This window comes from Brachyhypopomus gauderio, unplaced genomic scaffold (assembly GCF_052324685.1).
Source record: "Brachyhypopomus gauderio isolate BG-103 unplaced genomic scaffold, BGAUD_0.2 sc50, whole genome shotgun sequence".
Classification (NCBI taxonomy): Eukaryota; Metazoa; Chordata; class Actinopteri; order Gymnotiformes; family Hypopomidae; genus Brachyhypopomus; species Brachyhypopomus gauderio.
Genome location: NW_027506875.1, coordinates 2,662,990 through 2,690,636, shown reverse-complemented (window position 1 = coordinate 2,690,636; position 27,647 = coordinate 2,662,990). Strand labels below are relative to the sequence as shown.

Sequence of the window (27,647 nt, the reverse complement as noted above, 5' to 3'; positions counted from 1 at the left end):
CTTCTCTCTACAGTCTGTCTGGCTGCAGTATTGGAGAGGAAGGCTGTGCTGCTCTGTGTTCAGCTCTGAGGTCAAACCCCTCATCACACCTGAGAGAGCTGAATCTGAACAACAATAAACCAGGAGCCTCAGGAGTGAAGCAGCTCTCTTTTCTACTGTATGACCCACACTGTACACTGGAGAAACTACAGTGAGTTGCTGACTTACTGACTCTTTATACACACAGACGCACACACACACAGACGCACACACACACCCATACGCATAGTCAGTATCCTCTCTCTCTCTCTCTCTCTCACACACACACACATTCAATATCCCCGTTATTCCTTTGAGACACACATTCTCTCTGTATTATATTTACATACACACTTTCTTGCTTGTTCTCTCTCTGCAAACACACACACACACACACACCACTGCATGTCTGTCCTGAACACACACAGTGTCTGTGTTTGTGTTCATGTGTGTGTTGATGTGTAAGTGTGAGGAGTTTTTCTCCTTCTCTCTACAGTCTGTCTATGTGCAGTATTAGAGAGGAAGCCTGTGCTGCTCTTTGTTCAGCTCTGAGGTCAAACCCCTCATCACACCTGAGAGAGCTGAATCTGAACGACAATAAACCAGGAGACTTAGGAGTGATCCAGCTCTCTATTCTACTGTATGATCCACACTGTACACTGGAGAAACTACAGTGAGTTGCTGACTTACTGACTCTTTATACACACACACACACACACACACACACACACACACACACACACACGCTTGCTTGCTTGCTTGCGGTTGTCCATCGGTCTGATGATGACATCCACTTCTGTTTTCTAGCTGTGAATTCTCTGATGGCTGAACAGGCCAATCCTAGATCCACAAGTTCTATTGCAAGTGGGGCAAGAATACGTAGTATTAGTGTGACTGGCAACCATGGGTATATTCCTCCTGAGTCTTCTTAGTTGTCTCCTTTGTGGTCTCCTGGCTGTCCTTTTCTCCTCCAGCGTTTGAGTCCCAACCAAGCACAGCTGCCTCCAGGTGTTGCGTTCAGCAGCCATACTTTCCAAGTCTACAGCTTTAATTTTGCACCTTTTAAGCGCTGTTCTTTAAAGTGCTTCTTCTGTCCTCCAGCTAGGCGTTGGCCTTGGTTGAGCTGGCCATACAATACCTTGCGCGGTAGCCGGTTGTAAGGCATCCTTATAACGTGCCCTAGCCACCGTAATTGGTGCTGAGTGATTGTTGTCTCAATGCTACTGCAGCCTGTTCTCCTCAGGATCTCAATGTGTGGCACTCGATCACGCCAAGTGATTCCTAGGATGTGAAAATGTTCCAGGGTTTTAATGTGGCGGCTGTAAGTAACCCAGGCCTCACAGCTGTAGTGGAGGGTCGAAATGCAGACTGCTTGGTAGACGGATATTTTTGTGCTCAGGTAAAGATTCTTGTTCAGGAAAACCCGACGACTAAGTCTCCCAAAAGAAGCAGAAGCTTGGCTGACTCTATTCTGGACTTCATTGTCGATGGTATTGTCATCAGACAGAACACTCCCAAGGTATTTGAAAGATGAGACAACTGACAATGGTTCTCCTGCAGCAGTAAATGTGGGTGATGTGGGTGTGATTTTGTCACTCCCACTGGCAGACTATCTCTGTCTTTATGGTGTTAATAGTCAAGTCAAATTTATTTATATAGCGCTTTTCACAACACACGTTGTCACAAAGCAGCTTTACAATCGTATGGGTCCAGATCCCTAATGAGCAAGCCAAAGGCGACAGTGGCGAGGAAAAACTCCCTATAGGGTGGGGATTAGGAAGAAACCTCGGGAGGACCAAGACTCAAAAGGGAACCCATCCTCCATTGGGCGGCCCGTTAACACAAGTCCGTGGTCGCAGGGTGGTTCACAGTTCCACAGCAACAGTCCAAGCTCCTGTTCCCCGGCCAAGCAGCCTCAGTCCCCTCGGTGCAGGCGGTGGGCCTCAGGCGGGCCAGCATCAGCACAACCCCTCGTGGCAACGGCTCATCCAACCCTGGCATCAGCACATCCACCGGCAAGCCAGACCATCACCCAGGTGCCTGCGGATGCCTGTATCCAATCGTCTTGGGTGGAGGCATGCAAGAAGATAGAAATACAGACTGAGTGGACATCAATTTAAACCACCATTGATTTAAATGTACATAGCTCACGTGCCAGTGATGAGCAGGTGGCTCCGGCAGGCTAATCTATAGCGGCATAACTAAAGGGAGGGGTTCAGAGGTGACCACAGGCATGAGGGCTCACTAAGACATTGCTTTCCAGTCAAGTCATTGTCACAAATTGAGTGATGCCATGACACAGCTGGATGACAGCATCAACATCTCAGATCACCAGAAATCTCAATGTCTGGGGGCCCCCAAGCCCCTACACCTTACAAGGGGAATTTTAGCTGAAGGCTTGACTAAACAGGTGAGTCTTAAGTCTAGATTTAAAGATTGGAACTGTGTCAGAATCTCGGATTGGAGCTGGAAGGCTATTCCATAATTGGGGGGCTTTAAATGAGAAAGCTCTGCCTCCGGCTGTAGTCTTACAAATTTTTGGAACTAGGAGAAATCCAGCATTTTGGGAGCGCAAAGGGCGAGATGGGTTGTCGTAAGCAATGAGTTCACTCAGATCTTGTGGGGCAAGACCATTTAACGCCTTATAGATTAACAGAAGAACTTTAAATTCAATGCAATATTTAATCGGAAGCCAGTGTAATGCGGCGAGAGTGGGACTAATATGATTGAATTTCCTAGCCTTAGTTAGGACTCTGGCTGCAGCATTTTGTACAAGTTGTAGCTTCGTTATGTACTGTTTAGAGCATCCAATTAGAAGACTATTACAGTAGTCCAATGTCGAGGAGACAAAAGCATGGACCAGTTTCTCTGCGTCAGCTAATGAAAGTAAGTGTCTCAGCTTGGCGATGTTACGCAAATGGAAAAAGGCAGCCTTAGTGACATTGCATACATGTCCGTCAAATGAAAGATCAGAATCAATAGTGACACCTAAACTTTTTGCAGTAGATTTAGGTGTTACTGAAAAACCATCTAGGGTAAGGGGAATATCAGCCCAATTGCTTCTAGCAGCTTTAGGCCCAAGAATCAGCACCTCAGTCTTGTCAGAATTTAGTTGAAGAAAATTTGATGCCATCCAGTTTTTAATGTCCTGGACGCAGTTCTCAATCTTGAGAGTTGTAGTGATAGCATCTGGATTAGAAGATATATACAACTGAGTATCATCTGCGTAGCAATGGAAGCTAATACCATGCCTACGAATGATAGTGCCCAGTGGTAGCATATATAATGAGAATAATATGGGGCCCAGTACAGATTCTTGTGGGATACCATACTTTACTTTAGAATGCTCTGAGCATTCATTATTTACTAGTACAAATTGGTAACGATCTGTGAGGTAGGACCTGAAGCAGGAGAGTGCTTGACCTCTTATGCCAATGAGTGTCTCCAGCCTAGTAAGTAGAATATTATGGTCAATGGTGTCAAATGCAGCACTGAGGTCTAGCAGTATGAGAAACGAAATGTGTCCTTTACCAGAGGATATTAAAAGATCGTTCAATACTTTAGTCAGTGCCGTTTCAGTGCTGTGATGAGCTCTAAATCCAGACTGAAATAACTCTTAGACATGTTCTGTCTGTAAGAAGGAAGAGAGTTGTGAAGAAACTACTTTCTCAAAAATGTTGGATATGAATGACAGATTAGAAATTGGCCTATAGTTGGACAGTTCCTGGGGGTTAAGACCAGGTTTTTAAATTAGCGGCTTGATGACTGCAAGTTTAAATGAACTGGGCACGTAACCCAGGCTCAGAGAATAGTTTATTATAGTAAGCAAAGGTTCTACATTGCTATGCAGTAATTCTTTAAGTAGATGGGTTGTTACAGCATCTAGTATGCATGTGGAGCAGGGGTGGGCAATTAATTTTTACAAGGGGCCACATGAGAAACCTGAATTGTGTCAGAGGGCCACACAAACAATAATGACGTCATCACAGTGGCTCCGCCCACCTCACGCAAACATCCGCGAACGGCGGAGGCGTTTATACTTGCCGCGTCACATTCTGTACAGTGTTCTCCGAAACGATGTGTGTTGGTATAAAGAAACACCCCTCAAAAACAGGGGAAGGAACCTTTACCTGACCAATTTTAATGTTGCAGAACGTGAAGACGTTAAGATTGGGCGTTTTGAAAATAACAATTAAATAATGTGATAAAAAAGTGAATTATTTCGGATCATTTCGAATATATGTATGAATATTTAAGTTTAACGTGCTGGGAAATATTGAAATGGACCTTGAAAGTGACGTACAAGTGCTTTAATTCCACCTTATAAAGGTGTATGAACCCTGCAAACATGACTTTGTTCATTGCGCTGAAGCGCGGCGCGCGCGCGAAGTTACAAAATTCGAGAGGTGCAAATCAACAGCGCGTGAGGCCCTCCGCCACCGCGATTACATAATTTTCGCCGCGCGGAGCCTCGCGTCACTCGCGCCACGTCAAGTATAAACCTGGCTTAAACCTAGCTTTAAAGCACTTCTACGGCACTTTCTAGGTCCATTTCAATATTTCCCAGCTGACTCAGGTTCTCTCTAAGCTCGGTTTCTGGAACGGAAAACCCTGAGTTTTCGTTAACTCTGAGTTTACTTACCCGCTTTCTGGAATACCCCCCTGTTCAGTCAGCTATTTGTTGTGAATCGAAATACAGTTACAATTTCAAGCATTTACAAGTACTTTAGCCTAAATTCCAGCACTTTTCAAACCTGGAACACAATGCACAATTAAAATTCGTCACGTAAATTTTCCGCCGTTTGCGGAGGTTCGCGCGAGGTGCAACGTTCACTCCCGAAAGTATAAATTCAGCCTTAACTTGTCGCTGATCACCTACAGTGTTTCTAGCACAGCTCACACACACACACGCTGGTACGTCCGCACGGAATTAACACAAACGTAGCGCTTTCAAAATAAAAGCGTCACAGTTGTATTGCACGCACGACATAGATATTTGTTTCATTTATGATTGGCCTCTCGCGGGCCGGACAGGGACGCACAACGGGCCGGATGTGGCCCGCGGGCCGTTGTTTGCCCAGATCTGATGTGGAGGGTTTAGCAGATTTCACCAATTGGGGAGAAGGACTCTAACAGGGCATCAGAGCTAACCAGACAGCTGTCAAGGTGCATTGGCATGTTGACAGGCTCTGAGATAGCACTACTAATTTTTTCCCTAATTTTATCAATCTTATCATTGAAGAACTTCATAAAATTGTTACTGCTACACTCTAGTGGTATTAGAGAATTGATTTGTTCATGACTACTCGTAAGGCTGGAAATAGTTTTAAAAAGGAGTCCTGAATCGAATTTCGCCATTTACGCTCCAGGATCCGCGTGGCTCGTTTGAGACTACGCGTGTGCTCATTGTACCATGGCACTATTCTTCTCTCAGTGGCTCTCTTATATCGTAATGGCGCAACCTTGTCTAAAGCTGTACGAAGGGAAGTCTCGACGTGCTCGGTGAAACGCTCTAGTCCTTCCGGAGCTACAAGTGGATCAGTGTTTGTCAGACCCGGTAAAATATCAGTGAGCACGGCTTGGGTGCTGGGTGTTATAGCTCGTTTAATTTGATAGCGGGGTGGCCGATGAATACAGTCAGTTAAACACAACTTGTACATTATGAGGCTGTGGTCAGAAACAGCCTCACTCTGAGGAAGAATTGCTAAACTGGATATGTCAATACCAAATGACAAGACCAAGTCTAAAGTATGACTACAGTTATGCGTAGGACCCACCACATTCTGAGTGATACCCATTGAATCAAGAATTGCTTGAAAATTTATGCTAAGTCACACAGATTTTCAAAATGGATGTTAAAATCACCAACTATAATCACCTTATCGGCTGATAGCACTACATGAGACAGGAAGTCCGAAAACTCCTGCAAGAACTCAGAGTATGAACCAGGGGGGTGGTAAATAGTAATTAACATAAACGACTGCGACGCTTTGTTGGTTGTTAAATTTTAAACATTAGATACAATGAGGATGAGATGTTCAAAAGAATTAAACTTGAAGCCAAATTTTTGAGAAATGCCTATATCAGTCATATATTGTGGCGACCCCACCTCCTCGACCATTTGGACGGGGGTTATGGACATATCTATAGCCAGAGGGAGAAGCTTCATTTAGGGCCATATAGTCGTCTGGTCGGTTCCAGGTTTCCGTCAAGCAAAGCATGCATAGATTATGATCGGTAATCATTTCATTAACAAGCAATGCTTTAGATGACAGGGATCTAATATTTAGTAGTCCTAGTTTCAGATTTAAACCGCTCTCTGAGGGAGCATAGTTGAATTTCACATTGATTAAATTTTGTCTATTAACTTTGGGAGAATTATTTTTTGGTACTCGAGGAACAAACACAGTTTCAATCTGGTGTGACCTAGGTGACGTCTCTTTGCAGCTCGCAGACAGTCGGTTTAGCCTGTGTGTCTGCTGCCTGGCCTCGGCTCTGGTTTGTCAATCCCCATTAACTACTCCTACACTACCTCTATTAATCCTAGCAGATATGCTACGGGAAATGAGAGCAAGAGGGGTGAATGCCGTCTCGCTTCAAAAGGCCAGGCCTGCCCTCAAAACGTGTCCAATTATCTATATAACCCACTTTGTTATCTAAGCACCATTTAGACATCCAGTGTTGTAGTGCCCATAACCTGCTGTAGGTTTCAGCGCCACGCCGAACTGAAATGGGACCAGAGCATATTACGGCGTCTGACATCGTCCCCGCTAACTCACACACCTCTTTAACATTATCCTTAGTGATCTCAGACTGTCTTAATCCCACATCATTGGTGCTGACGTGTATAACTATCTTAGAATATTTACATTTAGCCAGCACCTTTAGATTAGCCCTGATGTCAGGCGCTCTAGCCCCCGGGATACACTTGACTATGGCCGCTGGTGTCTCTAAACTAGTCGCTACATTCACGTGTCGGAACTGTGAATCTCCTATCACCAGAGCTCTTTTAACAGGTCGCTCAGTCGGTGTATTACTGAGTGGGGCAAACCTGTTTGACACGGGAACCTGAGACGAACGGTGCTCAGCCCTACGGTTATGCCGCCGAGACGTCACCCATTCGCCCCACTGCGAGGGCTCTAATGCCGGAGCTGAGGGCTCGCTAGCTACGGCTGTGCAACCCGGGCCTGCTACGCTATCTACGCTAGCTACACTAGCTGCTACGCTAGTGGCGCTAGCTGCTACAAACTCTCTAGGACTTTCTAAAGCCCGGATGTATCTTCTCTGTCATACTAATAATTAATCTACACTTCACACAAATAAATTATTATCACTACTGACGGAAGAAGAGTAGCTATACATGCCACACTCAACACAAGCGACTCAGACATGATGAAATACGAAGATCAGTCGAAAAGGTCTTTCGATGGCTTGCGGAGGTGGTTGTAGCCGGCAGTAGTCAGTCCCATCCTGCTGTATGCCCTGACTGCTGCTTTGAGGACAGATTGGAGATCTTGTGGAGTGTTAGACACGAGAGCACAGTCATCAGCATACTGTAGCTCCAGTATCCTCACTCTGTACATCTTGGTGGTTGCTTGCAGTCTCCTGATGTTAAAGAGGTTGCCATCTAGCCTGTATGCCACTGTTACCCCACTGTTGTCTTCGATCTCCTTATGGAGGAGCTGGGTGACTCATAAGAGGAAGATGTTAAACAGTACTGGTGCCAATACACACCCCTGCCTTACCCCAGTACGCACAGTGAAAGAGTCTGACACTTGGCCTCCTATGGTTACCCTGGCACTCATTTCATCATGTAACTGTCGCAGGATGTTTACAAACTTGGTAGGACATCCAAACTGGAGAAGAATGCCCCACAAGAGTTCTCTCTGCACCATGTCAAAGGCTTTGGAGAGGTCAACAAAAGCCATAAACAGGTCTTGATGTTGTTCCCTGCACATTTCTTGGAGTTGTCGGGCTGTAAAGATCATGTCGACGGTGCTCCTGTTCTTTCTAAAACCACACTGTGATTCAGGTAGCAATGACTCTGCGATGTTGGTATTTAGCCTCTGGAGCATCACTTTGGCCAATACCTTCCCGGCAACAGCAAGGAGTGATATGCCCCTATGGTTGCCACAGATGGCCCTATCACCCTTGTTTTTATATATGGTGACAATCCTAGCATCTCTCCATTGCTGTGGGACACTTTCATTTGTCCAGACCATGGTCATAAATCTATGTAATGTTCTTATTAGGGGTGGGATGCGATAAAAAAATGAATCGAATTAATTAGAAGCTTTGTAATGAATTAATCGCATTTTAATCGCATTTCAGTATTTAACATGAGAAATATTAACTTAAGTTTTAATGATGAATGAATCAATGAACATAATCATAAACTTCAACATCTTGTTTATTTTTCCACCAGTCTACTACACAGACCAATAGATGAGTGCAGAAAACAGAGCAAACAGTTTTCAGAACCCTGGAAATTCTGAACAAAACTGTTGTTTAATTTTGGGAGTTTTGCTCAGGATATTGGAAGAATAAGAAGAACTGAAGTAAATCAGAAGATGTTTTTTAATACCATTTTAGATGGTAGACTTTCTTTAATTTTCCAGGCCTCTGCCACAGGCATCTCCATAGTGCCTAGAAGTGGTCTTCTGCATGCTCAAAGCAAATGACTGGATCTTCCATTCATCATCTATGAGCTGTCACACCTAGATAATTCTTTTTGCTAACAGAGGTCCAGTGATCCCCAGTCAGAGCCACATTTGTGGCGATCTTCACAATAACCTGTTTTACTTCCCTTTCCTTATCATACAGCAGCTGGATTTTCTTCCACATTGTCTTTCTGGACGGCAGTTCGTAACTTGCATCAGCTGATGCAATTTGCCGCACTTCTTGTAAAGCCTGGATTATACTTTCACGAGTGACCGTACCGCGCGACTCCGTCCACCTCGCGCGAACCTCCGCAAACGGCGGAAGCATTCATGCTTGGCTTTCGACCACAGAGAGTGGTCTACAGCAGAGGTCACCAACAGGTGGAACGCAGTCCTGTCCGGACCCAATCTCATTCCTGATTAATTGGATACGGACCCAAATGCCATCCCATCCGGACCCAGAATAAATTGTTAAAAATATTTCTTAATTTTGATGGGAGAATTAATTTTAAACCGGAGCATTTATTTCAGCGCTATTGAAAAAACACTCCGTCACGAGTGTTACGTTCGCCACCCCCCCTCCCGTCTCCCGGGTCAGAGCTATCTGCCAAATTTGGCCCACGGAACAATATAGTTGATTACCCTTGGTCTACAGCAATCCATTTCGTCCAGTGAATTGGTCAATTTGTCTGACGTGGACTTTGACATTTTGTTTCTTAATTTGAACCCCCGACATGTGGTCGAGTGTTGACTGGCGACATTGTTTGCTCGTACTAGGAATACATTTAGCAGCTAAGTTATCGTTACTGACCTGCGTGTTAGCCCCAACATATTTTGCGTTGAGGTGATAACGAAAGGTGGAAGTGCTCCTGTGATAAGCGAACTCCTTCCTGCATAAAGTGCAAATTATGCTATTTTTGTTTGTACTTCCATCTGGAAGTTTCTTATATTTAAATTTCCCATCCACCAGCGTAGCCTCTTCAGTCATCTCCATCATGCTCATCTTATTGTGCGTCCATATATTCTGTGTGCCTGGAACTCGTGCACTGAGAAACATTCCATGGTGCAAAAGAGTCTCATGCGTTAAATGCGTTAAAATGCGTACTTTTTTTAGTTTATTTTCCCTGTAATTAATTCATCGAAATTAACGCGTTAAAGTCCCACCACTAGTTCTTATACATAGATAACCTCCCTGTTTTAACAGTTCTGCTGGGATATTGTCAGATCCAGGAGACTTGTTATTTTTCAGAGAGCGGACAGCCGACTGTACCTCCAAGAAGGTTGGAGGAATATTGGGATTGTTGTTTGGTTGGTATTTGGGCAGTTCATATAGGATGGTATGATCTGTCACAGAGTCCTGGTTTAACAGGGTTTTGAAGTGCTCAACCCACCTTTCCAGGATACTCTTTTGGTCTTTAAGGACTCTGAGCCCATCTGCAGTTCTCAAGGGGGTAATGCAGTGACTTCTTGGGCCATAGATGGATTTAACTGCATTATATAAATTATGCACGTCATGTCTATCTGAAAATGATTGAATTTTATGGGCCTTCTCTGTCCACCATCTATTTTGGATGGTGCGTAAAGTCTTCTGCACTTCCCGTCGAGCCTTCTGCCACTGCTGTCTAGCAGTGCTGGATGAGGGGTTTCTCAAACTTTCCTGGTGTGCTTTATGCATGGTGCTTAATACGTTTTTAATGGAGTCGGAGTTATCATCAAACTAGTCTTGGTGATTTTTGCACTTATAGCCAATTGTTTGAGCTGCTGCTTCATGGATGGCTGTACTAATAGAGGTCCACTGCTGTTCTACAGCAATTTCAATACTCAAAAATGGTTCTACATAGGAGCAACAAAACTCCTTTCTTGATGTGATGTCCTTGAGACGGTCACAGTTTAAGCGCTTTCCACTGGAACCCTGTTTTCACATGGGGGGGCGCACCTTCATAAGGACCTTGGTCATGATAAGACGATGGTCTGTCCAGCATTCCGCACCTCTCATGGCACGAGTTATGAGAACATCCCTGATGTCACAGCGTCTCATAATGACATAATCAAGTAAGTGCCAGTGTTTGGAACGTGGGTGCATCCATGATGTTTTATACTTTGTCTTTTGCTGGAAGATGTTGGTTATTGTCAGGTCATGCTCAGAGCAGAGGGTAAGTAGCCTCATGCCATTTGAATTGATCTGACCAATCCCATGTCTGCCAAGCACTCCTTTCCATATTTCGTTATTTTGTCCCACACGTACATTAGAGTCACCAAGAAGTAGGATCTTATCAGTCTTGGGGATCTGACGGAGAGCCTCATCCAATAATTGATAAAAGGAGTCCTTTGTCTCAGTGTCTGATGGCATAGTAGGTGCATACACACTAAGAATTGTAGCAATGCGGTTCTTCATTAGGGGAATACGGAGGGTCATCAATCTTTCACTAATGCCCACAGGAGCTTCAGTGAGTCTTGGCAGTATTGTATTCTTCTTTGGTAACCTTTCCAGTAAAAGGTGTAGCCCATGCCCTCTTCTGTAAGAGAGCCTTCATCAAGGAGCCTGGTTTCACTCAGAGCAGCTATATCAATGTATATCAATATCAATATATATCAATATATCAATCAACTATTATCTCCAGAGTGGCGTTTCACCCAATTCTCCTTTTCAGCTCTTTCAATTTCTTCCTTTGAGTTCCATGCTATCACTGTGTGCTTTTGTACATTCCAGGAACCCCAAACCCACACAACGACCTCACAGTTTCCTTTGAGAACATCTTGTTAACACCATCAGAAACTGCTCGAAGCCTGGGTGTAACGTTGGACAATGAGTTGTCCTTCTCAACACATGTTTCAAAGCTGACCAGATCCTGCAGATTTCTCCTCTGCAACATACAGAGAATACGACCCTTCCTTTCACAGGAAGCTACTCAAGTGCTTGTGCAGTCTCTAGTAATCTCTAAGCTGGACTACTGCAATTCCCTACTTGCAGGTCTTCCTCTACGGGTTATCAGACCTCTACAACTAATTCAGAATGCTGCAGCACGACAGACGTCTTCAATCTACCCAAATTCTCACATGTGACTCCTCTACTACGCTCTCTTCACTGGCTTCCAGTAGTGGCATGCATCAGATATAAAACCTTGATGCTTGCTTACAAAGCCAAAAATGGACTGGCCCCTCCCTACATGATGTCCATGGTAAAAAGCGGATCTGTACAGCGAACACTTAGAACCTCAAGCTTGGCTCGACTTGAAACTCCATGCTTAGTCTCATGGAAGACAAAGCTCCAGACTATTCTCCATCCTGGCTCCAAGATGGTGGAACGATCTTCCATTAGCTGCTGGGACTGCTAATAGAGTCTATTGCTATCTTCAAGCGTAGACTGAAGACTCACCTGTTTGTTGAGTTCTTACCAGAGCACTAATTCAGCTGATACCACTTGCCGTTGTTCTTAAATTGTATGTCTGTTTATGGTTATTTGTGCTTCTTGGCAAATGTCTAACTTGCAAAACACTAGGTAATGATACTGACTCCTGTAGTTTAGTAGTAGTCTGACTCAATGGTGTCTTGAATTCTGGCCTATCTGTACTATTTCCTAGGATGTATTCTGTGATCAGAAGCAAAGCACTTTGTAAGTCGCTCTGGATAAGAGCGTCTGCTAAATTCCGTAAATGTAAATGTAAATGTAATGTTATAGCGACCCAACTCAGCTGCAATCAGGGCTGTTCTTCTATGGGATCTCTCAGATCCACCACAAGAGTCCATGAGGGTTCTTATATTCCATGTTGCCAGTTTAAAGTAAAAAGACTTATTTTTCCTGTTTCGACCACATACAGTTGTGATCAAATTTATTCAACTCCCAATGCTGCGAAGGGTTTTATGGAATTCAGTGCACATTTGTAATTGTGTTCATAATGAAATCTTACAAGGACTTGTTAAAGAACTAAATGCAACTAAGATAGCATCAATTTTTTTTGTCATAAAGTATTAAATGGCCTTTTTGTGATTTCTTCATTGACACAATTATTCAACCCCTTTACGACTACCACTCCTAAGAACAGAGGTTCATTCCAGTGTTTTCCATCAGGTATTGAAAACATCTGTGGATGTCAACGGGCAGCAATCAAGCATGATAAGCACCAATTAGGCAGATTTAAAAGGACTGTGATACTCAGCTCCTTCTAGACATCTACTGGTGTGTTTCCAAGCATGGTGAAGGCAAGAGAATGGTCCCAGAAGACAAGAGAAGAGGTTATTGCTCTTCACAAGAATGGCAATGGATATAAAAAGATTGCGAAGTTGTTAAATGAGGAACTGAAAAAAGACCTGTCAGATGTGGGCACTGAAGTTTCAGCTCAGACAATAAGGCGCGCACTGCATAACGAAGACCTCCATGCCAGAACGCCCAGACGCACCCCCTTGCTGACTCCAAAGAACAAGAAAAGTCGACTGCAGTATGCCAAAAGTCATGTGGACAAGCCACAAAGGTTTTGGGACAGTGTACTGTGGTCAGATGAAACTAAATTAGAACTGTTTGGGACAATGGACCAGCGCTATGTTTGGAGAAGGAAGAACCAGGCTTATGAACAAAAGAACACCTTGCCTACTGTGAAGCATGGCGGGGGGTCAATTATGCTTTGGGGCTGTTTTGCTTCTAATGGTACAGGAAAGCTTCAACGTGTGCAGGGTACCATGAATTCCCTTCAGTACCAGGAGATCTTGGAGGAAAATGTGATGGAGTCAGTCACAAACCTGCGGCTTGGGAGACGTTGGACCTTCCAACAGGACAATGATCCGAAGCACACATCCAAGTCCACTAGAGCATGGTTGAACATGAAAGGCTGGAACATTCTAGAGTGGCCATCGCAATCACCAGACTTAAATCCAATTGAGAACCTCTGGTGGGACCTAAAGAAGGCAGTTGCAGTGCGCAAGCCTAAGAATGTGACTGAACTGGAGGCTTTTGCCCATGAAGAATGGGCTAAGATACCCATAGGTCGCTGCAAGACACTTGTGTCAAGCTATGCTTCACGCTTGAAAGCTGTCATAACTGGAAAAGGATGTTGTACTAAGTACTAAAAAATAATGTCACTAGGGGGTTGAATAAAACTGATAATGATGTGAGCACAGTAAAGACATTTATGGTTATTCCATCATAAATATTATGTTATGTTTGTTATACATAATATATGTTTTGTTATTATGTTATGTTATATACAGTTGTGATCAAATTTATTCAACCCCCACTGAAATAAAGTGTTTTGGCCAGTTTGACATTGATTTTGATCATTTCAGTCATCTTATTTACAATTATATCAAAGAGGCACTTATAAATTAGACAAACATAACATAATATTTATGATGGAATAACCACAAATGTCTTTACTGTGCTCACATCATTATCAGTTTTATTCAACCCCCTAGTGACATTATTTTTTAGTACTTAGTACAACATCCTTTTCCAGTTATGACAGCTTTCAAGCGTGAAGCATAGCTTGACACAAGTGTCTTGCAGCGACCTATGGGTATCTTAGCCCATTCTTCATGGGCAAAAGCCTCCAGTTCAGTCACATTCTTAGGCTTGCGCACTGCAACTGCCTTCTTTAGGTCCCACCAGAGGTTCTCAATTGGATTTAAGTCTGGTGATTGCGATGGCCACTCTAGAATGTTCCAGCCTTTCATGTTCAACCATGCTCTAGTGGACTTGGATGTGTGCTTCGGATCATTGTCCTGTTGGAAGGTCCAACGTCTCCCAAGCCGCAGGTTTGTGACTGACTCCATCACATTTTCCTCCAAGATCTCCTGGTACTGAAGGGACTTCATGGTACCCTGCACACGTTGAAGCTTTCCTGTACCATTAGAAGCAAAACAGCCCCAAAGCATAATTGACCCCCCGCCATGCTTCACAGTAGGCAAGGTGTTCTTTTGTTCATAAGCCTGGTTCTTCCTTCTCCAAACATAGCGCTGGTCCATTGTCCCAAACAGTTCTAATTTAGTTTCATCTGACCACAGTACACTGTCCCAAAACCTTTGTGGCTTGTCCACATGACTTTTGGCATACTGCAGTCGACTTTTCTTGTTCTTTGGAGTCAGCAAGGGGGTGCGTCTGGGCGTTCTGGCATGGAGGTCTTCGTTATGCAGTGCGCGCCTTATTGTCTGAGCTGAAACTTCAGTGCCCACATCTGACAGGTCTTTTTTCAGTTCCTTAGCAGTCACGCGGGGATTTTTCTCCACATTACGCTTCAGGTAGCGCACAGCAGTCGCGGTCAGGATCTTCTTTCTGCCACGACCAGGTAACGTTTCCACTGTGCCCTTTAACTTGAACTTGCGAATGATACTTCCGATAGTGTCTCTTGGAATATTTAACAACTTCGCAATCTTTTTATATCCATTGCCATTCTTGTGAAGAGCAATAACCTCTTCTCTTGTCTTCTGGGACCATTCTCTTGCCTTCACCATGCTTGGAAACACACCAGTAGATGTCTAGAAGGAGCTGAGTATCACAGTCCTTTTAAATCTGCCTAATTGGTGCTTATCATGCTTGATTGCTGCTCGTTGACATCCACAGATGTTTTCAATACCTGATGGAAAACACTGGAATGAACCTCTGTTCTTAGGAGTGGTAGTCGTAAAGGGGTTGAATAATTGTGTCAATGAAGAAATCACAAAAAGGCCATTTAATACTTTATGACAAAAAAAATTGATGCTATCTTAGTTGCATTTAGTTCTTTAACAAGTCCTTGTAAGATTTCATTATGAACACAATTACAAATGTGCACTGAATTCCATAAAACCCTTCGCAGCATTGGGGGTTGAATAAATTTGATCACAACTGTAATTGTAAATAAGATGACTGAAATGATCAAAATCAATGTCAAACTGGCCAAAACACTTTATTTCAGTGGGGGTTGAATAAATTTGATCACAACTGTATATGGAATAACCCGACAGGTGCGGTAGCCTGTCCAGGTATAAGTTCGGCGTTTTATAGGCCACCTTTTCTAGGTCCCTCCTCAAAACTGAGGTGAGCAGTGCGGTCCCTAAATAGGGCTGCTCAGTCACACAGGGGTCTGCCGAGAACAGCTACCACCCAGCCCCAGCTGTTAGCGACCAATACCCTATGATAATACACTATGATAATACCCTATGACAGGCATACTCAATTAGAAACTGAAAAGGTCCACTCACCAAATTTCCAATGTTTCCAGGGTCCGAGACAGTCGCAGTGTAACAGTTACAGTGTATCCAAAATTCGAACTCCAAATGAAAACGATAATACATCCACAGAGAACATTTGGACTATGCACAAAGGATAGGTTCTGTCTAAGTCAGTGTGAAAAGTTACACTTCTTCTGTGCCACCTGTTCTTTAAACTTTGGCACAAAAGGTGTGAGTGCCAGGCATAGGCACTGGTGCAAATGTTCATTGGTGAGTTTGCCCCTGTATTTGTTCTTCACCATTGTCATTATTGAGAAGGCTGACTCGCAGGAGTAAGTGGAAGGAAACATAGTTAGAATCTGCAGGGCCATTTTCTGCAGGTCACCTGCAGTGGCCATCTTTGTCCAGAAGGCGGCAGGGTCACAGAGAGATTCCTGCAGGGCAAGGTTTTCTTGAAGCTCAATCAGCTCTGTTTGTAGAGAAGCAGCACTAGCCCATGGGCAGACCTTCAGGGCTTCATTTGAGAATTGTCACATTTTTCACCAAGAATGGGTTTTCAATACACAGCAAGACCTGTTTTCCCAGGGGGAAATCTCCAAACCGGGTTTCAAAATTTGCCATCAACTTGTCCAGGAATTCCACATAATTGTAATGGTGTGGCTCTTGGCTTTTCAGGTTTGGGAAGTGAAGCAGGCTCCCCTCCTGTAAGTCATTTTTGAAGATTTCCAGCTTCCTTTGAAAAGCACAGATAGCTGACATGAGGTTGCACACAATGTTATTTTTGCCCTGGAGCTTCAAATTTAAATCATTGAGGTGGGAAGTGATGTCTGTCAGAAATGCAGCAATTTCCATTTTTTCATTGTTTTGGAGAAATTCCACAAATGGTTTTGCATTGGGACTGGTCTGATTCAGTAGAAATGTTTCTAACTCCTTCCGCAGGGCCCAAAAACGCTCCAACACCTTCCCCTTACTAAGCCATCTGACATTATTGTGGAGAAGTAAATCATCGAATTCTGCATCCACCTCTGTGAGGAATGAGCGTAGCAGGCGATGCTGCAAAGCAGAGGACGTCCTCAAAAAGTTAATGAGCTTCATCACTGTTGACATAATTTCTGCAAACTCCTTTCCCAGGCTGGCACACAAAACCATCTGATGAATGACATAGTGGTATGCTATGAGGTCAGGGTGATGTGCCTTTAAGAGTGAGACTAATCCCCTCTCTCTCCCAGTCATACTTGGGGCTCCATCAGTAGCAACTGAAACAACGCTCGTGACGCTTGATATGATTCTTGCATTTGATTTATTTTTCTGGTTCTGACATCAGTGTTTTGGGGATAGCTCTTGTCGAAGTGCCCATGCTTTGTTTCATAGTGCCGCTTCAGGTTTCCACTTTTGATGATTGCAACAGTCTCATTGCAGATAAGGCACATTGGTTTTGTGCTCCCTGCAGGCAGCACAAATGCATATTTGTCTGTCCACTCCACCTTAAACTCTCGGTTTTCTGAATCCACCTTTAGTTTCTTTTCCAGTTTGGAACATGCCATGTTTATTTATGTTAGCCGAAAACCAACTAATAACTCGTAAATCACTGACCGACACGGGCAGAAAAAAACGTGCACGTGCGTGACGCACGTGACGTTCACTGAGTTCTCATAGTGATGATAACCAAATTTGGTTTGAGATTGAAAATACGAAGTGCACTAGGCCAGTGATTCTCAACTGGTGGGTCGCGGACAGTTTGTAAAAAAATTAATATGCTACTCTTCTAATTTTGTACTCACCTTTTATCCTGAAAAAAGACAGAGAGGCACCCGTCAGACATGACAGGGCTCCAGATTGCAACTAAAATCGTCGCAATTGCGACCATAAATTTAAATTTGCGAGTAATATAATTATTTCACTCCCCATCAACAAATGCGGGAATCTGATCACCAGCGTGACTCGCAAAGCAGCGGAGCGCTAATCGCTAAGCGTTGAAAATGGCCAAGCGAAAAATATCGCATTTTTCCCAGTCTACATCAGTCGGACCAGAGACCGTATCTGTGTCGGACCCAAAGAGGACACACTTCTTTATAACTGTACATAGTTTTAAGGTAATTTTAATGGTATCAAAAGTCACTCGTATGCATACTAGTAAAGTTTGTTTCACGTTCACATATTCTTAATTCTTTCTTCAATAACTTTGACAGTATTAGCAAAAGTGCCAGAATATGAAAATTCTTATTTCTGGAAACTAAGACAAACATCTACAACTTTGTAGCTACAGGTGTACCAAGATGGCGCCAGTGTGTTTCTCGGCTGCTCGTCGCACCCGTATTTTTACTTTATATTTTATTCTTTTTATTGTATCTATTTTACATTTTTCCCTTTCCACCATCTCTTATGACCGGGAGTCGCTTCTAAAAATACGGTCCACTGTTATGGAGGTGGACAATCTAAAATCCGGTAGAAACCTTCCTCTTAACCTGTGGTGTTATTTGCCTCTACCTGCCGGGATTTGCCGCTGCAATAACAATGGAAGGAGGCGTCGTAGGAAACGCGGCAAGCGGGGAGGAGTACAGGTGAGGACTAGGAGATCTTCCAGGAATTTCGCTGCGGTCAACATCAACAGCACGCTCCTGGACATGAATTCCGGAGGTGGCCGTTTCATCTTGCGGCGATCCCCGGAGTTTAGATACACCGACTTCCTTCAGCTTGTTCCTGCCGGTACGCCCACTCCTCGTCGGCTTCCAGCGAGAGTGCATGTCCGCAACGGCGGAATCAATCCTCAAAACCTACGTCCACTGAAGTTTCAGCCCCAGGTACAAAGTGGAAAACTCATCTCAGCTAAGATGGCTCTTATTAATGCCCGATCGCTCACAAACAAGACTTTCATTCTAAATGACTTTATAACGTCACAAAATTTGGACTTCTTGTTTGTAACTGAAACTTGGCTCACACCTGGGGACTCTGCCCCCCTTTCTGAACTGGCCCCTACCGATTTTTCATTCTTTAATACCCCTCGGGAGGGTCGAAGAGGTGGGGGTCTGGCGTGCTTTTTTAAAAGTCATTTTAATTGCCGGTTAATGACAGTAGAAAAGTTTACTAGTTTTGAGGTTCAGTTGTTTAAACTGGTTTTACCAACACCACTGCTCTGTGCTCGTCTACCGACCTCCTAAACATAACACTCATTTTATACAAGAATTTTCAGATTTTCTATCTTTTTTATATTTAAAAAATAAATTTATATTTAAAAAAAATATTTATTGTTCCTAGTGCTGACTCTCTTTTAATTCTTGGTGATTTAAATATTCATCTTTGCTGCCCTTCAAAACCAATGGCTACAGAATTTCAAAATATAATAGACTCTTTTAATCTCATTCAGTCAGTTAAAAATCCCACTCATCAACAGGGCCATGTTCTCGACCTGGTGTTGTCCTCTGGTTTTTCAGTTTATAATGTGGAGATTCAGGATATCTGTCTCTCAGATCATAGACCTGTCTTGTTTGAGTCAGTATTATTGTCTACACCATCTACACAACATTTAAGCAGCTCTTATACCCGCACTATGAATGCTGCTACTGCTCAACTGTTCTCAGACGCTTACATGGAATCTCCCTTTTGCAATATTACTGACCTCTCCCTACAAAGCACAAATCTGGAAGATCTATTAAATCTCTTTAATTCCACTTGCACTGACATCTTGAACTCTATTGCTCCATTTAGAGTTAAAAGACCCAATGCTAAAACCCACCCTTGGCTAAATTCTGAAACACGCTCTCTTAGGCAGGAGTGCAGGAAAGCTGAGCGAAAGTGGAAGAAAGATAAACTCCAGATCTCTTATGAAATATTAAAAGCTTCACTGGTAAAGTTTCAGCTCTCTGTAAAAATGTCTAGAGCCAAATACTTTTCAGATTTGATCTCTAGTCACTCTCATAACCCTAAAGTCCTTTTTAATACAATCAATACAATTTTATGTCCAAATGAGAATAGCCATATCGAAGATTCTCCTGAATTGTGTGAAAAATTTCTCCGCTTTTTTGTTGATAAAATTGAGTCCATCAGATCATCCATCTGCACAGTAGGTTTTGGGTTTTGAGTCTGCTGAGCTCATGGCCTGTTCTACTTTTCTGACTCAGTTTGATTCTGTGTCTCTGTCCTCTCTAACGGATACTGTAACTCATATGAAGCCTACAAATTGCTCATTGGATATTATTCCATCACGCCTTCTTAAGAGTGTTTGGGACACTGTTGGCCCCAGTGTTCTCTCCATTATCAACTGCAGTCTCATAAATGGGCATGTCCCCTTGTGTTTTAAACATGCCATAGTTCACCCTCTCATCAAGAAGTCAAACTTAGATCCAACCACCCTCTCTAACTATAGACCCATTTCCAAATTGTCATTTTTATCTAAAGTTTTAGAGAAGGTAGTCTACCTCCAGCTGTCATCACATTTAGCTGAAAATAATATGTTGGACAAATTCCAGTCGGGCTTTAGGGCCTATCACAGTACAGAGTCAACATTGCTTAAACTAACAAATGATTTATTACTGTCTCTTGATTCTAATCACTGTGTCATCTTAGTAATGCTGGACCTCACTGCTGCATTTGATACAGTTGATCATCACATTCTTTTAAAGCGTCTTAACACCTTCGCTGGGATACAGGGGAAAGCTCTAGATTGGTTTTCCTCTTATCTGAAAGACAGATCTTACACGGTACAGCTGGGTAAATGGTCTTCATCACATGCTACTGTCACTTACGGTCTTCCACAGGGCTCAATCCTGGGTCCTGTACTTTTTTCACTATATCTGGCACCCCTAGGAAAAATTTTTCAGAAATTTGGAATTTCGTACCATTGCTATGCAGATGATACACAGCTTTATCTTCCCCTTAAACCAGGGGATAATCATTCTTTGTATAGGCTATCTGAATGCATGAAGGAAGTCAGGCAGTGGTTTACTAATAACTTCCTTCAGCTTAATGAAGGAAAGTCCGAGGCGGTCATATTTGGTCCGATTTCAAGCTCCCAAACTATTAGTGAAGATTTGAAGCATCTTTTTCCCAACACATCGTATGATGCGAAAAATTTAGATTTTATCTTTGACCATGCTCTAAAATTTGATAAACAAATAAACTCAGTTGTAAAGAGCAGCTTTTATCAGTTAAGACACATCGCAAAGCTGAAATCTATTTTATCATTTAAGGACCTTGAGATAGTCATACATGCTTTCATCACTTCACGCCTCGATTATTGTAACTCTCTATATATGGGAGTCTGTCAGTCTTCTTTGGCCCGTTTGCAGCTTGTCCAAAATGCTGCTGCCAGATTACTCACAGGTACAAAAAAACGGGAACATATTACACCCGTCCTGGCCTCGCTACATTGGCTTCCCATTAAATATAGGGTACATTTTAAAGTTTTGCTCTTTGTTTTTAAAGCCCTCCATGGCATGGCACCGGTGTATTTAAGCGACGCGTTGCTCCCTTACCAGCCCCAAAGGTCACTTCGGTCTACTGGTAAATCATTATTGAATGTTCCACAGTCTCGTCTGAGACAGAAAGGGGACCGGGCCTTTTCTGTTGCTGCTCCCAGACTGTGGAATTTGTTACCCCTGGATATTAGGAGTATAACAGGAATAAGCGAATTCAAAGCCCACCTTAAAACCTACCTTTTTTCTTTGGCCTATAATGTTAACTAACCTAATAATGTTTTATTTTTCTATTCTTTTTACTATTCAATCTCTTTTAACTTGTTTAATCTGTATTGTATTTTATCTGCTAATCTGCTGTACAGCACTTTGGTCCACTGCGGTTTTAAATGTGCTTTATAAATAAATTGAATTGAATTGAATTGTTTACGTCAGGAATAGACGTATTTTAAATAGCAGACAACATGTTATTTTAAATGTGCAACTTTCACCACTGCAACGTCTAAGGCACCGTCTACAAATGACCTTAACACGGACGCAAGGGGCGGTCGTGAAGGCCCCAGAACACTACATACTCTGTTTTTTGAAATAATTTCAATAGCTTTTAAAAAGTCCTTCATAAGACCACCAAACAAGTTGTATTACATAAAGTGCATGGTGTATGGAAACCTACAACTTTTTTTTCTTTAATGGGTCGCGACTTAATGACAATGAGAAAAAGTGGGTCCCGGGCTGAGACCAGTTGAGAACCCCTGCACTAGGCTACAACACGGCATAGCACGGCAAATAATTACGCCTGAAACACTTTGAAAATATAATAATCATCATCATCATCTTTATTAAAGACAGCTTTCTCTCTCGGTCCGGATGACATTGCATTTGGGTCCGCATCCGGACCGCGGTCCGCCAGTTGAGTACCCCTGCCCTATGATAATACCCTATGACGCTGACATGTAGGGCTCTGACTAGGAATCAACTCCTGCGGGTTATGTTTACATCAGTAAATCTCGCTAAACTGGCGAGGAGGAGGTCTCGCGATAATTCACCGCGAGGAATTAAAAGTCTCTCCGGTATCTGCTCCTATTTTTGCCTCATTTGAGGCATTGATCTGTCGACTTGCTGGCTCCACTCCAACCATCATTGCCAACATTTACTGGCCTCCTAAAGGAAATAAAGACTTTCTTCAGGACTTTGCTGCACTGATTACATATCTCATCACTCTGTCATCTGCCATTATAGTTATGGGCGATTTTAACATTCATATGGACAATACTAATAATCCTCTCACCAAAGACTTTACATCATGTATGGAGAGTTTCGGACTGCAGCAGTATACTGACAATCCTACTCACTCTAAAGGCCACATTCTGGACCTCGTCTGTTGCTCTGGTGTCGCTCCCTTTAACAGTTCAGTAGAAGATCTGGCTATATCTGACCGTTTTCTTCTTTCATACAAGGTCAATCTTCATCTCTCCACTACGAAGCCTTCTCGTCTCATCACCTATCGCAATATCAAGAATATCGATCTAGTCTCCCTCTCTTCCAGCATAACTACTCATCTGGACTTCCATCAACAAATGGACCCTGATGAACTAGTGTCTTTATATAATACTGGTCTCCAAGCCAGTCTTGACACTCTTGCCCCGTTAAAATCCCATATGGTCCACTTCTCACGTACTGCCCCCTGGTACACATCTGAGCTTCGGCTCTTAAAGGCCAAAGGGCAACAACTCGAGCGATTGTTTCGCAAAACTGGTTTGTCCATTCACAGGGACATGTACAAGGACCACATGATTCTTTATAAGGATTCATTATCTCGAGCTAAATCTGACTACTATAATGGTTTAATTGTTTCTATGAAAGGCGACACTAGATCACTGTATGCACTTTATAACAAAACTGTTCAAGGCCCGGACTTCATTCCACCGCATCTCTGTACTACCACCTTGTGTAATTCTCTAATGTCATTTTTCAACTATTTTATAAATCTTTTGGAGCTCAGCCGGTAACTGTAACTGTTCTTGAACCACCCAACTCTTCCCAACCGTCTCCTACATTTTCTAGATTAGTCTCCGACTCCTCTCTTTCTCCAACTCATTTGTCATCTTTCTCTCTTCCTTCTATTTCTGAACTCTCTAATGTCATCTCTAAAGCTAAGCAATCCACCTGCACACTGGACCCTCTTCCCACAACACTGGTTAAATCCTGTCTTCCTTCATTACTTCCTCTTATTACTGCTATCATTCACTCCTCTCTCACGACTGGGATTGTACCAACAGCTTTTAAAACTGCAACTATTAACCCAATTTTTAAAAAACCTGGTGCTGATCTGACTGATTTTAATAACTTATGCCCTATCTCCAATCTGCAATTTCTGTCAAAAATACTGGAGAAAGTAGTTTCAGCTCAGCTTCACTCTCACTTATCACATAACAGGTTTTATGAAAAATTTCAATCTGGTTTCCGCTCCTCTCATAGTACTGAAACAGCACTTGTTAGAGTAACCAATGATCTCCTCCTTGCAGCTGATTCTGGATTTCTTTCTATTCTTATTCTTCTGGATCTCACTGCTGCCTTCAATACTGTCTGTCACTCCACACTTCTTCATAGACTGTACTCCATTGGAATAATTCACACATCATTAAATTGGTTCAAATCATATCTTTCTAACCGTACTCAGTTTATCCAGCTTAAAACCTTCACCTCTCAACCTTCTCCTGTTATCACTGGTGTCCCTCAGGGCTCTGTCCTCGGCCCCCTTCTGTTCATAGTATATCTTCTCCCCCTAGGTAATATTTTCCGCAAATATGGTATTAATTTTCACTGCTATGCGGATGACACCCAGCTCTATATCTCTAGTAAGCCCAATTCCAACTTTCCCATGCCCTCTCTTACTGATTGTTTATCTGAAATTAAGACCTGGTTTTCTCACAACTTCCTCAAATTAAATGGCGATAAAACTGAGGTGCTACTTGTTGGCACCAAATCAAATCTCTCCAAAGCAAATAATTTCTCCCTCACTATTGATAATTATTCTGTTTCTCCTTTAGTTCATGCCTGGGTGTCATCCTGAACAATACTCTATCATTCCAATCTCACATCAACAATATCACACGATCTGCATATTTTCACCTCCGAAATATCAATCGTCTCCGTCCTTCTCTTTCCCCTCACACTCCTGCTATTCTGGTTCAGTCTTGTTACTTCACGCCTGGATTATTGCAATTCTCTTCTTTTTGGTCTTCCCCTCAAATCACTAAACAAACTTCAAATGGTTCAAAACTCAGCTGCACGTATTATTTCAAGAACACCATCCTTCCATCACATCACTCCTGTTCTGCACCAGCTACACTGGCTCCCAGTTACACAACGCATACAATACAAAATCCTTCTCCTCACTTTCAAAGCAATTCATAATCTCGCCCCTCCATATATATTAGACCTTATTAACATCACCTCTCACTCTCGATCACTGAGATCGTCTGCTTCTACACACCTGTCTGTCCCCATTACACACCTCAGCACCATGGGCGGTCGGGCGTTCAGTAGCTCCGCCCCTAGATTGTGGAATGCTCTTCCCCCAGACTTGAGAAACTCTCAATCAATCATACATTTTAAGTCAGGTCTCAAAACTCATCTTTTTAAATCTGCTTATAACTGCTGATCTCTATGGTCTGTTCATTCATTTATTCATTTTATTGTTATATCTTATTTTATTTTTATCTGCCGTTTTTACTGTATTTTTTTTTTTCATGGAGTTTTTTGCTCCATGTAAGGTGACCTTGAGTGCCAGAAAGGCGCCGTTAAATAAAATGTATTATTATTATTAGGAGCTCCCAGCCAATTCAAACCTGCCTCCGTCACCAGACACCCCATCGCTGTCAGACTTCAACCAGATGTGGATCGGTAATATCACCATTGGTCAGAGGTGGATACCTGTGCGAGGAGATTTTTAAGTGCTGTAGGGGGTGCGCTATCCCCATTTGCACCATCTTCACCATGATGAGGGGAGCCTGGTGGCAAGCGGCAGTTGCTGAAAGCAGAAAGTTACATTTACATTTTACGGCATTTGGCAGATGCCCTTATCCAGAGCGACTTACATTATCTCATTTTGTTTATACAAGTGAGCAATTGAGGGTTAAGGGCCTTGCTCAGGGGCACCTCAGTCATGGCCTCAGGTCTGGGGATCGAACCCACGACCCTCAAGACCAGTTCCCTAACCACCAGGCCATGACTGGTTACAAGCAGAAAGAAAGACAAAGTTACAAGCAGAAAGAGACATGCACTAACTACAAGAACTTCTACACTATTGCACTAGACGCCTCACACACACCCTGTGCACGCACACACACACACACAGACGCAGACACACACACACACACACACAGTCAGTATCCTCTCTCTCTCTCTCTCTCTCTCTCTCTCTCTCTCTCTCTCTCTCTCTCTCTCTCTCTCTCACACACACACACACAGTCAATATCCCCGTTATTCCTCTGAGACACACACTATCTCTGTATTAAATAGCTTTACATACACACTTTCTTGCTTGTTGTTCTCTCTCTCTGCAAACATTCACACACACACACCACTGCATGTCTGTCCTGAATACACACAGTGTCTGTGTTTGTGTTCACATGTGTGTTGATGTGTAAGTGTGAGGAGTTTTTCTCCTTCTCTCTACAGTCTATCTAAGTGCAGTATTAGAGAGGAAGGCTGTGCTGATCTGTGTTCAGCTCTGAGGTCAAACCCCTCATCACACCTGAGAGAGCTGAATCTGGACAACAACGAACCAGGAGACTCGGGAGTGAAGCAGCTCTCTCTTCTACTGCATGATCCACACTGTACACTGGAGAAACTAGAGTAAGTTACTGACTTACTGACTCTTTATACACACACACACACACACACACCACTGTATATCATTTCTGAATACACACACAGTGTCTGTGTTTGTGTTCACGTGTGTTTTGATGTGTAAGTGTGAGGAGTTTTTCTCCTTCACTCTACAGTCTGTCTTGGTGCAGTATTAGAGAGGAAGGCTGTGCTGCTCTGTGTTCAGCTCTGAGGTCAAACCCCTCATCGCACCTGAGAAAGCTGAATCTGAACCACAATGAACCAGGAGACTCAGGAGTGAAACAGCTCTCTGCTCTACTGGAGGATCCACACTGTACATTGGAGAAACTAGAGTAAGTTACTAACTTATTGACTCTTCATAAACACACACACATATATACATACACACATACTCACACATACACACACACTCTCTGCTCTAGGGTCCAATTTCGTCAGTACTGCTCCAGGTGGTTTGTATTTCCTGTGTACATTGATTTAATTAGATCATGTTTTACCCTCTGTCACTTTTACAGAAGTTTGTAAAATAGTCCCTGGTGCCAAATAGAATGAAAGCCTTTTTAAAGTCTATAAAGCAAAAATGTTGTTTTTATTTTTATTCTCTCTCTCTCTCTCTCACACACACACACACACACACACACACACACACACACAGTCAGTATCCTCCCTCTCTCTCTTTCTCACTCTTTCTCTCTTACACACACACACACACCCAGCCAATATACTTTCAATTCAATAAGCTTTATTGATGTGACCATATCCAATTACAGTATTGCCAAAGCATTGTTATTATTCAACATGAATAAATCATTGAAAAATATGAACAATTCCAGTTATGATGAACCTGAACATGAAGAATTTAAAGTTAAAGAAGTGAAAGGAAAGGAAATAATTAACATAAGGAGATGAGAAGAAATAAATAGATCAATATAAATTAGTGTTTACAAACAGGGCATTACAGTCTCTGTGCGTGTGTGTGTGCGTGTGTGTGTGCATGTATGTGTGCATGTGTGTAAATGTGCGTGTGTCTGTGCGTGCATGTGTGTGTGTGTGTGTGTGTGTGTGTGTGCGCTACTCACTGTCCCTCATGTTGTGTAAGGTAGACACATATCTCCCTAAAAGTGCTAAAGTGCGGTTTTCTTTCTCTTCTCCAGCAGGGTGGTGAATTTGTGGGTATTACAGAGTTAAGTTGGGGTGAATCAGCTCAAATGTTGTGAAGTAGATCTGATGTATTTGGTGAAATGTTCCACATTCAGTGAGGAAGTGCAGCTCTGTCTCTACAGTCACACTGTTACACTGCTGCAGAGTCTCTGCTCTCTGGCAGCCATGATCTCTTGTATCGGCCCGTCTGGATGGCCAGGCTGTATTCACTGTATCTGGACTTTATCAAAGTAGTTCTGTGTTTAGAATCAGTCACTGAGTCATGCACACACACACACACACACACACACACACACACACACACACACACCCACAGTCAGTATCCCCCTTTTTCCTCTGAGAAACACACTATCACTGTATTAATTAGATTCACATACACACACTTTCTTGCTTGTTCTATCTC

At 42.9% G+C, this 27,647-nt stretch overlaps 1 protein-coding gene across 5 annotated transcripts in view; it reads left to right on the top strand.

The window, feature by feature from the left end:
• Nucleotides 1-27,647, top strand: part of LOC143487753 (NACHT, LRR and PYD domains-containing protein 3-like) — a 291,094-nt gene that overhangs the window by 150,037 nt on the left and 113,410 nt on the right. For 3 of the 5 annotated variants that reach the window (XM_076986895.1, XM_076986896.1, XM_076986894.1), the window contains 4 exons: nucleotides 14-190; nucleotides 515-691; nucleotides 25,913-26,089; nucleotides 26,239-26,415. In XM_076986895.1, the coding sequence (XP_076843010.1) occupies nucleotides 14-190; nucleotides 515-691; nucleotides 25,913-26,089; nucleotides 26,239-26,415 (708 nt within the window). The remainder of the gene's footprint in view (nucleotides 1-13; nucleotides 191-514; nucleotides 692-25,912; nucleotides 26,090-26,238; nucleotides 26,416-27,647) is intronic. The other 2 variants (XM_076986897.1, XM_076986899.1) reach the window with 2 other exon arrangements.